Here is a 13,672-nt window from a genome sequence, read left to right on the forward strand (position 1 = left end):
ATGTAAGCCCCTGAATTACCGTAGCATTCTGTCACTTTCTGCTGAAGTTAAGAGCCACAGAGGGTGGTGGATGAACCTGCTACAGACTGATGAAGACAGCCTCATCGTTTAGTCCTGGCAGTAGAAACTCTCATTTTTAGAACCACAAGTCCCGAAGTCCAGTGCTACTGCTTACCAGCTGCCTGGCAGCACCGCATTGTACACACAATGTTTTTCACAAGTAAGAGGGCTTAACCTTGTTAGAGAAATGGATAACATAGGCAAGTGTGTTGGTGCCCTGATTATTAGGGGAGAGGGATAGGATGGGGTGGGGTGGGATGGGATGGGATGGAAAGGGGGGCTGGATTCATGTCAAGTATAGGCTCTTGAGATATAAGGCAGCCTTTCAAGTGATGATTGATGGGAAGAGATAGTGAGACTCTAGGTTTGAGTGAGGGAAAGATTTCCAGTCAGAGGTGGCAAACAAAGGCTGAGCACATGTGTGCATACAGGACAAGTTGGTAACTCATGGATTTCAATGTAGTTGGTACTGATTCCTGATCTGTTTAAAGATGGCTTTTAATGGGAGCCAAGATTTAGATGTGCTCTGATGGATGAACGTCATGCAAGGGTTAAGGTGGTTCTCAATCTGTTAGCAGCACACCAAGGGTGCTGCCCAGGAGCCTCAGGGAAGAATCTCCTTTGTGTTCACTGTACCTGAAACCTGTCTCTTCTTTACAGTGATGTAATTGCACTAGGGAAATAACAGCAAAATTTCCAAGATTTGAGGAGTGGAAACTCACAGTGAGAGTTTTTGGCTTTTGTACAGAGCAGAATAAAAGAAGAGCTGGTCAAAAATGGTGAAAAGTATCCAGCAAGAACTTCCCTCCCTCCCTCCCCTTCCCCCCCTCCCCCCGAATTCAATTGAGCGTTTGAAAAAATTCAACCAGCGCTAAATAAAATTAAGCTAATGTGGTAGGAGGTGGAGATGATGGCATTGTGCTTCCAAAAGTCAGAGTATAGGGTGGCTTGCAGTATTTTGAACCAGAAAGATTACTGAAGAGGATAAAAGAGAACTGACAGATAGAAGTAAATAATAAAGAACAGCATGTGTGATGCTTGTCTTCCAATTCTTGTTTCATGAGCTCCTTAATGGTTCCTTAATATTTTACCTGGATGCATAGTAATCATAAATGACTGAGAAAATCCACTCAATGCAAGCCTTCAGTGGAAGGGCCCAGCTGAGAAAATCCATAGTGTGTGTGAAGAATGCAGCTTGTCCCTGTGAAAAATAGAAGCTGCCCATCCTCAAGAAGTTAGAGGTGATAATGGGAGGATACCAGAAGGAGAAAGTTTTGAGGATCTGGTAGGACAGGGGCGCTGCTAGATGAATCTTAAAATGTTATCTTGCTAATCAAGGAGTAGCAAAACCAAAACTTTTAAAAAAGAAATAACATTGTCTCTAGTCAGGATCTTTCTTCAGCATTAAGTTCACTGTCAAGATTTAAAAAGACCTGTGCTGTCTGAGCTAACCCATCTTCTTGAAATACAGGGATCCAATAATGGGTCTTTATGTTTGCTGACCATATTGGTAAGAGGGAGAACTGTGCAAGAAGGTATGACACCGGGTACTGTGCTCTAGTGAAGTGTTCAAATGTGCACATGGAAAATCAGGTGTGAGTGGGCTTTGAAGGGACCTTATACAGCCCTGTGGCCTCCGAGGGAAGTTTATTTTGAGACTGAGACTTTGAGGAGGATTGGTTCTAGAAGGGACATTCGGTTACCCCACAGTGGTCAAATAAATAAATAAATAAAATAAAACAAGCTGTTGTCTTGTAACTGTCTTTTATTGTTATTCTTTTTGTCCAGGCCCAGCAGCACATCACAACAGATCGCACAGGGAGTCACCGACGACAGCAAGCCTACATCACTCCAACAATAGCTCAGGCCCCGTACTCCTTCCCACACAATAGTCCCAGCCACGGTACAGTCCACCCCCACCTGGCCGCGGCTGCAGCTGCTCACCTACCTACCCAACCCCACCTCTACACGTACACTGCCCCTGCTGCACTTGGGTCTACAGGCACCGTCGCCCACCTGGTGGCCTCCCAGGGGTCTGCTCGTCATGCTGTGCAACACACCACCTACCCAGCCAGTATAGTCCACCAGGTTCCCGTCAGCATGGGCCCTCGAGTTCTACCATCACCCACCATCCACCCGAGTCAGTACCAGGCTCAGTTTGCCCATCAGACCTATATCAGTGCTTCTCCAGCCTCCACAGTCTACACTGGATACCCGCTGAGCCCCACTAAGGTCAACCAGTACCCTTACATCTAAACACTGGAATAAGAGAGAGACACACCCACAAAGAGGGAGTGAGGTGGCTGCTTTTATATTGAAGAACATGACAAACAAACAATGCAATGAGAGGCTCCTGTGAAACTTGAACAAAGGAGTCTTTAAGGAAGAAATGAAAGAGGCAAGAAGGAGAAAACTAATTCTACACTTTTATTTAAAAAAAAAGAAAAAAAAAAGAACTGAAAAAAAAACAAAAATAAAAAACACAAAAAAACCATTCTGCACCAAACTAGAGAGAGGGGAAAGCAGAGGGATCCCAAAGCTGGGTCCTGTGCTTTGGAGAACTTCACCAATAGACTTTTAAAGATTATTTTCATCTGATAGTGAGCTACATTTAATAATTTGTTGTCCAGAACGCCTAAAACAAAATCCACTAGGTTTTTAATTCAATAAATATATGGATTAGGGATTTATCCAGAATTTTGAAGGGTTTATGCCCCATCTTTGCACTGTTCTCCATAACCCTAATGGTGTGTGAGGTGTTTTCTGCAGAGAAGATAGAGGGAGGAGTGGGTGGGAGTGGCAGGGGGAGGAAGGGACCATTTCATCACTAGAAACTTCAGCCCAGCACTGATATGCTTAAAACACACACACGCAAAATGGAACGACTATGTGACATTTGTCAAGATCAGAAGCAATGGGGCTATTTTCCCCTTTCTCTGAGCACCCTGGATAAATCCCTGAGAAATGTTATTCCTAAAAATCGTCTTTAATAATGTATGTCGGATTTCAGTTTCTTGATTTTATTTGGAAAATTTATTGTTAATCCCTAGCCATTTTAATGTAGAAGTTTTAGCTGGCCCCCTGTCCCCAGGTAGAATGTAGCACTATACAGTACATACACCCTTTTTACTATTTTGTGTTGAACTTCAATGATACCAATAGACTATTCCTCAATGTGATTGCACAAAAAAAGTGATATAACATAGGCATGTAACAAATGTGATTGTCCAGGTATGTATGTGTGTGTGTGTGTGTGTGTGTGTGCGCGCGCAGATGCTGCCTTCTCTCTGTGGTGTGTTCCTCAGCACAGCCATTACAACTGTCACAGTCTTAGTTTTACACCATTCCCTCGTAGTGCCTTACCGAACTACAGATGCGGTTTAAGGGTTTACTTCCACTGGTACTCCTAGAAACTGACTGAGGCTAGTCGGAATTTAATCTCAGCTCTTCTTCTTTTGTTGTTGTTATTGTTGCTGATCATCTAGTTATTTTTTCCCCCATGCTGTCAATCTTAGATCATTTGCTAATGTGCAGGTATTAGGGAAGTTCATGGGAGTTGGAAGGGCATATGCATAAATGTCTGTTTAGCATAGTATGGGCTAAAAGTGACCCTATTGGTCATGAAACCCAGTACAGCTTCCTGAAGGGTGAAAGATTTCTTCTGTGGGTTGTTTTTCTTTTTTTTTTTTTAGTTTCTTGTTCAAATAACAAACTTCTCCATGTGAAACTTAATTCTCATTCTGCTGTTTGCTAACATTTGTGTCAGAGTAGAAGGACAGATTCCTCCAATCATTGCTGTGGAATATCAGGCACATTAAATAGTTTGTCTGGAGTGGGAACAAAGTTTTAGCCCATTCAATGGGGGAATACTGGTCCCTTAAAGAATTGTTTCACTAAATCTCCACAGATGGCAGGGAAAAAAAGGGAGCAAGAGCATGAGATAGAGATTCAGTCTAGATTGTCAGACTCAGGTTTTCTGAGTGCCGAGAGTATTTTGAGACATCAGGGCCCTACCCAATGTAATGTAGTTCTGACTGTATTCATTTCCCCTCTTCCTCAGCCAACTTGTAAAAACAAGTTCCTGTAGTGGTAGAACGCCTTTTCCACTTGGTAGATTAATTCTTACACTGGGTCCTCCGCTCCAAAGGAACTCTAAATGGTCTTGTTTTCAGATAGGTTTCCAAAGAGAGACTTTCTTACAATTGAGTGAGTTGGGGGCAAATCTCATGGATAAAAATGGATTTGCCACTGCATCAGTACTTAGAAGTGTTTCTAGAATACCCACATCTGCTTGTGGGCTTGTTGGGAAGGAGAGAAGAGACCAAGAAAAGAGAGTTTGGTGGCATACTTCCATTAAAGTTCTTAAGTCTACATGGCTACTCAGCGCCACAGCTCTCCCTGTAACTACAGCAAGGCATGTTTACATTTTTTTTAATATGCTGGACAATGGCAGGTCGATTCGGAGAGAGAGAAAGAATGATTCCCTTGGGTGGAGTTTAGAACAAAGGCCTCTCAAGAGGGAAAATTTCAAGAAAAACAAGCAGAGCTGTACTATCTTGTCGTGAGCACTTGCCCTCCCTGGAAGGGATCTCACTATGCATAGATGGTTGGATAAAACTGTCTTCTTTTGGCAAGCCAGTTACTAACCTTTGCGTTTGCATTTCAAATTCCTGCGCTATCCTTGCAAAGTTTGATTTTCCCTTCTCTTCCTCATTCCCACAAAGTACATAAAGGATCTGATCTCTGAGCAGTCCATGCACCTTATGCCTTTCCATTAGAAAGACAATACTTTCCATTTATTTAAACCAGGAAATGGATTCCCCATTCTCTCTGTACGTTTCCGTTGCATTCCTCTCCTGTCCCATCAGTTCAGGAATGAAAGCTTCATGCTGCTTGTCATTAAAAGGAAGAATATTGTTATTTTATTGTATGATTGTTATGATTATTATTATTTTAATATTATTATATTTTACTCTGGGTTTTAATTGCACACGCATTCCTGCATCTTTGTGTTATTTTTTTCTCTTAGTGTTGTTGTTGTTGTTGTTGTTAATTTTATTGTGAATAGTTTCTCTCCATCAATGGCATCAGAAACTTTGCTGTGTCTGTGAGAAATGTAGGAAGAGAGGGAAACACACATGGTCTGAAAAGGTAAATTGTGCTGATAGCATAGATGGGGAACCAGGGCACACTGGCTGTGCCCTTGAGGGGATGGCACATTATACTCCAGAGCATGTCTGCGTTTCAGCACAGTTCTAGAAACCCTCACTTAGAGGCAGAAGTGAGACAGCAACTCAAAGTCATTTCCCAGTGGCAAGATTGGGCTGAAGGAAGACCAAGGCTGTGGGGCCATAAGGTCTGGCTCACCATCATCTTACAGTAGCTAATGTTGATGGGACACTTAAATCAGACCAAGACTCCATACACCCCAGTCATGCACTAGCCATGACCCAGTTAGCCTTTTAATTAATCTAAGCCCAGGCTAAATGTTAGGGCTCAGTTTCCCAGAGGGGATAGCATAGGGGTAGCTTCTCCTGGGGTATCCTGTCTGCCTACAAAACTCTAAAAAGAACCCCAAAGGAGGAACCAGTGTGCCTCCCAGTGCAGTCACTGGATAAATGACACTGAGAGCCCCTGAAGGTGTTAAGTAGCTAAAAATCCAGCAGCAGAAATAAAATGGTCCCGGCCTTGCTCTACCATTGCTGATGATTCAAAGTATGTCCATATGGCCAGGATACTTGGCTCATGGCTTTCTTCCTCCTCCATATAGCTGGTCTTTTTTCTTTTAATTATTACCTAAGGAATTTTAATAAGCTTTTTTTTCCTGCTGTATGGGATTCAGATATTTAAGCTTTCCATTACATCTCCCACCCTTACTAGAATGGTGTCATAGAGACTGAGTAAAGGCCCTGATTCAGGACAGGTTTATGTTCCTGTGAAGTCACTGGGACGTCAGCATTTACTTAATCAGGTCTTTGTGTGCTCTGCCAAATCAAGGCAGAGTTAAATGCTTAAGGATTAATGCTTAGATTCTTTGGTGAATGAGGTCTGACAGAGCAGGGATGGGAGGAAAAGTTGGCTTCCCTCTCTCTCTGAGGCATGTGGGATTTTATTTTTTGTGTGTTCTCAGCGCATGCTCTTTCACAACAGCACACATTTGATTTCTCTGGGAACAGGGTGACCATGATAGGACGGCACCCTTCTGTGGTGGGAAAGGGTACATTGCAAGGTGGAAGGGGCAGTGGTTTATCCTGCTCATGCTAGGATTGCAGTCTTCAAGCTGTACCTGTGGAGGAGGCTGGATTAGATGGCCCTTGAAGTCCATTCCTATGATTCTAGCTACAGACCTGATCCCAGCACAGTCAGGAATGTATTGACTAGGGGTGGGGGTTGCAATAATAGTGAATGTTGTCTGCAGTCTGAATTGTATTTAGGTTGCAATGCTAAATGAGGATGATGGGTCAGTAGGTTGGAGCAAACAATACCTCTGCTCCTACTCCCCTTTGAAAATATGGTTTGGTAAATAGTAATACTGCTAGCCAAACAGGCAGACTAAGTTTAGAAAGGAGCCAAGTGCTTAGCATTCTGTTGGTCCTGCACAAATAAAAATAGCTGAATTATTTAGCTTGCCTTTGGAGTTGAAAACAGGATTGATGTGTTTTGGAATGAGCTTTGGGTTCTTTGTGTGTGTAGAGCAAACTGCTTGGAAACCTGAGGGAGGAGGTGAATGGTTTAGTACTGGAAGTGTTTAGTGGTGGTTCATGGTTGGCTCGGTGTAGAAGTGACCCCTTTCCCCATTGCATTGTCTTGGTGTACAGACATTGCCTCTTACTAGAGCTGGACATTCAAGCTGCTGAAACCTGAATGTAGAAAGAGGTGGAGACACTAGTTAACTTAAACAGAAAGAGAAAACAATGGAAAAGCTGGAACTTTTTTCACTGAAGACTGGTCAACTCCAGATGTTTTAAGAAAACAGCTGCAATTGCAGCTCACTCATTAGAACTGCATATGCTTACACTGTGGCTGAATTTGGCTTTCTGGGTAGGTTTTACTCTTTCTCTCTAGTAGTTCTTTCATGAAGCATTCAAGCAAAGGGATGGTTCTATCTCTGATATTTTTCTTCTTTATAATCTCAAGGAACTATCCCTCAGAATTTGGCTTGAAAGAAATTCCATTACTAAACTTGAAGGGAAAGTAAAACCCTTTTTTTTTTCTTTAACCAAAGAAACATAAAAAATAGAGAGAGACCTCCCCCCGCCCTCAACCTTACAGATACAGAATTAAGTCACTTGTCATGACTGTCAGGCAATAACAACATCCTAGGGAATTCCACATTTCTTTCTACCTTTCATTCTCTCTTCCTAGTTACTGCCACTTTTACATTTTGATTAGCTAGCTTGTTGAGTGGAGAAATTCATTCACACTAAATATTGCTGCTATCCCGAACTTTAGGGGACATCAAAAACTATTCTTCTCGCTACTGCTATTCATACTAATTAAAGTATATCCTGTCAGTGGCAGCAGTGCAGCATTTAAATTGTGAGGTGCAGAGTGGGAGTAAGTTTCTGTGTGCTCCTTGTGCTTCTGTAGCATTTAAATCCCCTGAGTTTTTGTTCTGTTATGGATCAAGACAGTGGTGCATCTCCTGCAGCAGTGAAGCCTCTGCAAGGTTGGCCAAAAGCAATGGAATTGTTTATGGTTTGTGAAAGACTTGTACATGTTACTGTGGTTTGACAGTCAGCCCAATAAAGGAATCATCTGTGCTGCCTACAGCCAAATTCTCAATACCTGTGTGCAAGGTCTGAGTAATTTTTCTTGTTCAGGCAACAGGCATCAGGGGAAATAATCTGCTCCTTCTATGCAGAAGTATTTGTGCCCTCCTCCAGCTGGGCAGTACATTACAGTGTGCAGGTTGGGTCTAGGTCTCCAAGTTCTCTCTATGGCCTGCCTTTGTGCATTAAATTGCTGTAGTTGCTCTGTATTTAAGACCTCTTTACTTGTGACAAGACTGTGCCCATGCATCTTTAGTCTCCGAGTCCTTACGCTAGCATGTTATCTTTGAAGTTAACAGGACTTTTGCCTGGGTATAGACCAAATCAGGAACACAGGGCTGGGACCTAAAGTATCAGTCACATTGAGCAATTTACACTTCAGAATTTTAAAGCAATGGTCAAAAAGATTGTGGTAACAGTACTGAAAGCAAAGGTGTTTTGGCACCTTGCTAGAGTAAATTTTTAGAGAGGCATTCCCTAGGCTATCCCATTTTCTAAGTACATGGCACATCAGCCCGGAGGGCTGGAAGGACAGCCCTTCAATATATATCACTGTGTTCCTCCACCATCCAGAGAACAGAGCAAAGCCCAGTGTAGAAGCAGCTTAATTGAAGAAAACAGGTTAGAGCTATAAATAAGCTAACTAAGGACTTAACCCTGCTGATACTTCTGCTCATGAATAGCTTTACTCCCAGTGAGTTCAATGGAATCCCCCAGGTGTACAAATTTCATAGATTCATAGATATAGGGTCGGAAGGGACCTAAGGAGATCATCAAGTCCAACCCCCTGCCCTGAGCAGGAGAGAAAACTGGGCTCGTATGACCCCAGCTAGGTAATTTTCGAGCCTCCTCTTAAAGACCCCCAAGGTAGGAGCCAGCACCAATTCCCTTGGAAGTTGGTTCCACATCCTAGCCACCCTGACTGTGAAATAGTGTCTTCTAATGTCCAGCCTGAACAACTAATGTCTCAAGCAACTTATGGCTGTTATTCCTTGTTACTCCAGGAGGTGCACAGGTGAACAGTGTCTCTCCCATTGCCTGCTGGTCCCCCTGGTAAGTTTGTAGACAGCCACCAAGTCCCCTCTCAACCTTCTCTTGTGAAGGCTGATCCCGTAGCCTCTCCTCGTAGGGTCTGGCACACAAATTTGCTCAAGTGTGTGAAGGATTGAGCCCTAGAAGGCACAGTCTGGTCTGCAAAAGTATAGTCCTTTCAATGGAAAAGGAAACACACAGGTTAGGAGAGAAATTTGAATGTGGAATTAATCTGACTTTCCAGGAATCTCATGAGGCATACGATGAGGCTTTGATTTCTGCATCTGTAGAATAAGATTGAAAATAACTTTCTCCTGTACGGGTTAGCTTTCTCCTTCCAGTTTCAGCAGTGCTGCTATAACTATTCATGTGTGTTTGAAGATAAAAGTTTTTGTTTTAAATCTTTTGCTTATCATAGTTAATCTAAGAAAGGCAATACTAAAGGTATATTTTTTTCCAAAAATGATATTTTTTACTGCACTGATAAATATTGTGACATCTCTGATCTTAACTCTTTAGCTGTGAGGGGAAGTATGTGCAGATTCACTCAAACCTTGTAAATACTTGTGTGTGGGTCTGACAGCCAGGGACTTTTTTTTTTCTTGCTTAAAAAATGTTTCCTCGTTGAGACAGATAGCAATGGAGCAACAATGCTGAGAGCAAAGGGAAAGCTCATCCCATTTCTAGAACGTAGCCAAGGAGTTTCTGCAGTGCTGGCACAGAGTTGATGACAATGCAGGTGTATGTTGATTTTTTTTCCAGCAAATTGATTGGAAGGGAGTAAGGAAGTTAAAGAAAAAACTTTGGTCTGGAATTCTGATCAGAAATGTTATTCGTCTGTTATATGGAGCCTCTTAGTTTTTTGTTTGCTTGTTTGTTTGTTTTTCTATATCAAATGGTTCTAGGTTTGTTTGCCTGTGTTCTAGGTTACTCTATGTGTGTTCTAGGCCTGTCTCTGTTCTAGAGCTCATTGACTCCATTGGAAGCAAATCCACCTGATCAGAATTCTGGATTCTGATTGGTGTTCAAGTTATCCTGGAATTATGGTGGAATACCTTCGGTTTTTTTAAAGAAAGATTTAGATACACTTATATTACACAAACTGTGACCTAATGGCAATAATTACCTCAAATGTGGGCATTCATCCTGGTTTTAGCCTTTTTTGAAAACATGTAGCCAGCTTGAACTTGTGATTCAAAGACTATAAACTCTGTATGGGCGGAATAATGATAAATGCCCACCCTGGTCATTGTTGCTTGAGTGAAGTCTGAAGACAGTGATTCTATTAAAAAATAATAAAAAAAATTAAACCAAGGAATAGATTACTCTTTTATGTATTTTAATCAATTATGATGTTAAAATGCACATGTAAGTATATATGTTTATAGCTACTGTAAAATGCTCTGGCCTTCTAGAAGTTATTTAAAGAGTCACATTTTAAACTAATATGAACTGAATAATAGACTATGGCTACTTAAACAATTTTCTGGCTACATTTTATAGTTATTACAGTGTTTTATAGTTTACATTTAAACTGGTACTTTTTAAGGGAATTTTGTTTGTAAATGACACCTTTAAAACTCAGTACAGCTGCCTCTTTTTAATTTTGCCCTTTTAAGAAAAGAAAAGTACAAGTGTGTCTTTAATATGTATATTCTGTTTTGAGATATAACATAGTGTTGGAAAGTCAGTACTGCTCAAAGAATCAAGCTTATTCCAAAATTTGTTTAAGAAACCACTCCACATGTTTTGAAGATTTAGCAAATATAGTCCGACAGATGAGCTATTCATTTTTTTAATAGCATGTTTTATAGAAACTCCTCGGGTTGAAACAGGGAGCACTGTACTTCTAAATTAACTATTCTATGAAGGACCTTAAACTGGATGAAGATACCTGTATAATGAGAATGAAGGATATTCAAAGGAAGGGATGTGTTGTATTGTTGATAATGTATTCACTAGACTATTGATTCCTGAGTTAGCAAAAGCCTGGTTTGTTTTGATATTTTGTGACAGCCACTCAGAGGCAATGCTGTAATTTGGCTTTCATTCCATTCATCAACAAGTGATGCTGGCCACCCTAGGAACATATTGAACCAGTGAACTAAATACAGAATACACTGACCATCTCTTTCTAACCTTATTGACCAATGGCAGCGTGTATTGGTGCTGTTTCCTTGTTTTGGGTTGTATTTTGCATTTTGATGCAACCCTTTTTTCAGTCTCACTTAGCCATGAGTACCTGTCTAGTTCGGTTCTTGTTTTCTTTCAGTTGGGTACCCAATGAACAAGGTGTATATGTCTGCTGGGCAATGTGGTACTTTTAGCTAATAAAAGTGCAGGAACTGATATTTTAAAATATTTATATCTGAAGAACTGAGCTTCCGTTGTGGGACTCTGGAAAGCTCTCTGCATTTTTCAGTGATGCCTGACACTGCTACATTTGGTGATCTTTGGCAACTGAATGAGTTGCTGGTAAACAGCAATCATGTGTTGTGTTCCAGTATTTGAATTAAAATCAATGGCACAGCTCCTCATTGACTTCAATGATTGATTTCTAGCTCCTCCATTAACTCCATTCAAAGCCATGGTTCCCATACTGTAACTCCTGCTACCAGAGTGATAGCTTATCACATGATTGCTGTTTTGCCATCATCCAAGCTCAATGCAGCCCTTAGGATAACTGGAAAATGTTCGGCCCCTCTTAGCACACAGTCGCACAATCAACAAACACTAACATTTTGCCACCCTCAGCAACTGCCTATTCTGCTTTTTGTGATAGGAATCAGCCCTGGAAATAGGCTCACTCAGTTGAAGGAGCTACTGAGTTTTTGGAATAATTTGGCTTGGAATTTGTGAAGCAAGAAGGGGTTTCTAACACTGGCAATGCACATCCCTTAGAATCTGAATGGTTACATATAGCACCTCCGTCCTCAGAAAGAAAATACAATCTGCTACAATGCTTCCACATTAGGTGGTTACATACAACACTTCTGTCTTCTTTGCTTTTCCCCCCCGTATTTGTTTTTTTTTGTTTGTTTTTTGTTTTGTATTCTTCTTGAAATGATACTTCCATGGATATTCCAGGGCACAACCACTTCAGGTGTAAAAAATATCTCCTCATCCCATGTGTTTCACCAACAAAGTAAACAAGGCATTTTGGGTACCAGATTCTACTTGGGCAGGATCAGAATGTAGCCTGTATATTTTATACCAAACCAAAATTCTGAAAGGAGAGGAAGTGTCATTAATAGCTTTATTAAAAGGAGAGAGAAAGAGAGAGAGCGAGAGAGAGAAAGAGAGAGAGAGAGAGAGAGAGAGAAAGAAACAGAAAGAGAAAGAGAATGAAAGAGGGGCATCTTGGAAGTTGAAGAATCTAGAGTTAGGGTAGTTAAATCAATGGGTGAAACATTTTTCTGAACAGCAAGATCCTTTTGCATACTAAAAGAAGGGAATGTTTCATGGCTTTTTACTGCCCACAACCCTAGTGTACTCTGGATGGAAAGTGGAAGTTAACATACACTGCGCCAAAATTGTAAAGGGGAAGGTGCGGGGAGAGGGGAAGCTGTGAAATACTATCACAAAGGAAAGGGAAAATATGCCCTGGGCCCCCTGCCCCAACCCTCTGTCCTTAGATGGTTCTTTCTCTAGAGCGTCATCTTAGCCCAGTAACCCTATGAAAGCCCTGATTCTTTGTGATCCTTCACTGTACGGTTTCTGTAATAAGAGTGTTAATCCATGTTAATCTTTGTGAAAATTATTGTGTGCAACAGTATTTTCTTGTGTAATGCTTCTTTCCTATGTGAATTGTCCCTCTCTTTTTTCCCTTTCTTTTTCTTTTTCTTTTTCTATGCTTTCTTTCTATTTTCTTTCTTTTTTTCTTTTGGTAAATATGTCCGTCTTTTTTTTTTTTTTTTTTAAGGAAAAAAAAAACAAACTGATGTGTTGTAGACCTATATGTAACCTATTCCTTAGTCTCATATTATAGGTATGTTATAAGAATGGATATTTTACTTGGCTTTAGAATGTTTTACAAGAAATCTAATTCTTAACCAATCAAGTTCTTGCTACTAAAAGAAAATGCTTGTGTTTTTCATCATGACGTTGTGTGCTTCTAATTAATAATCATTTTCGTTGTAGAAAAATGGAGTGAATTTATATTAGTCTTGGAAACTAATAATAGCATTGTAAATTTATGAGATGATTTTAACAGAAAATACATTATAGAAGAATATAGTTATTTTAATTGTAATATTACTAACTGTAGGGTGAGAAAGGAGGTCCCGTTGTGATGAACTATGTTATAGCTTGTTATTCACGGTTTCTTTTTGATCATTTTTTCGGTCTCTGAGGTGAAACGAGTTATTAATCAAAATTTGTAAACTCACATATGCATATTGTATATGTGTAGAAATGTAATCACACTTTGTCTTGGAATTACATTAAACTGTTTTAAGTCACTGCAAAGTCTTGTGCGTCTTGTCTGTCTTCTCACCAGCTAAGATTTGCTTTGAATGTTATAGGGTATGATTTTACAATGTCCCTGGAGGTCTTTGGAAAAGACTGACTTCAGAGGGAAAGGTTTTTTTAGAAAGTGGCATTTGTCAGATTGGTGAGCCTGTTTTACCTCTAGCTTCAGTTTGGAGCAGTCAGAAGGGCAAACCTGCTCTGTAAAGGGTTCTCTGTTGTAAAAAATCTCTTGGCATAGATTAGAGGTCCCCTCTACCTGTTTCTAGGATGTTTCTATATGAGGGGGTTGCCTGTTTTAGTTGGTGCTATTTCTTTGATGCAATTCCTTCAGTAAGAGG

General features: G+C 40.7%; 1 protein-coding gene across 2 annotated transcripts in view; it reads left to right on the top strand.

Moving 5' to 3' along the window:
• Positions 1 to 13,331, top strand: part of HIPK2 (homeodomain interacting protein kinase 2) — a 200,291-nt gene extending 186,960 nt beyond the window's left edge. For both annotated transcript variants that reach the window (XM_006275178.4, XM_006275177.4), the window contains exon 15: positions 1,849 to 13,331. In XM_006275178.4, coding sequence (XP_006275240.1) covers positions 1,849 to 2,316 — 468 coding nt within the window. In that variant the 3' untranslated portion in view covers positions 2,317 to 13,331. The remainder of the gene's footprint in view (positions 1 to 1,848) is intronic.
• Positions 13,332 to 13,672: the final 341 nt, after the last annotated feature.

This window comes from Alligator mississippiensis, chromosome 4 (genome assembly GCF_030867095.1).
Source record: "Alligator mississippiensis isolate rAllMis1 chromosome 4, rAllMis1, whole genome shotgun sequence".
NCBI classification, from domain to species: domain Eukaryota; kingdom Metazoa; phylum Chordata; order Crocodylia; family Alligatoridae; genus Alligator; species Alligator mississippiensis.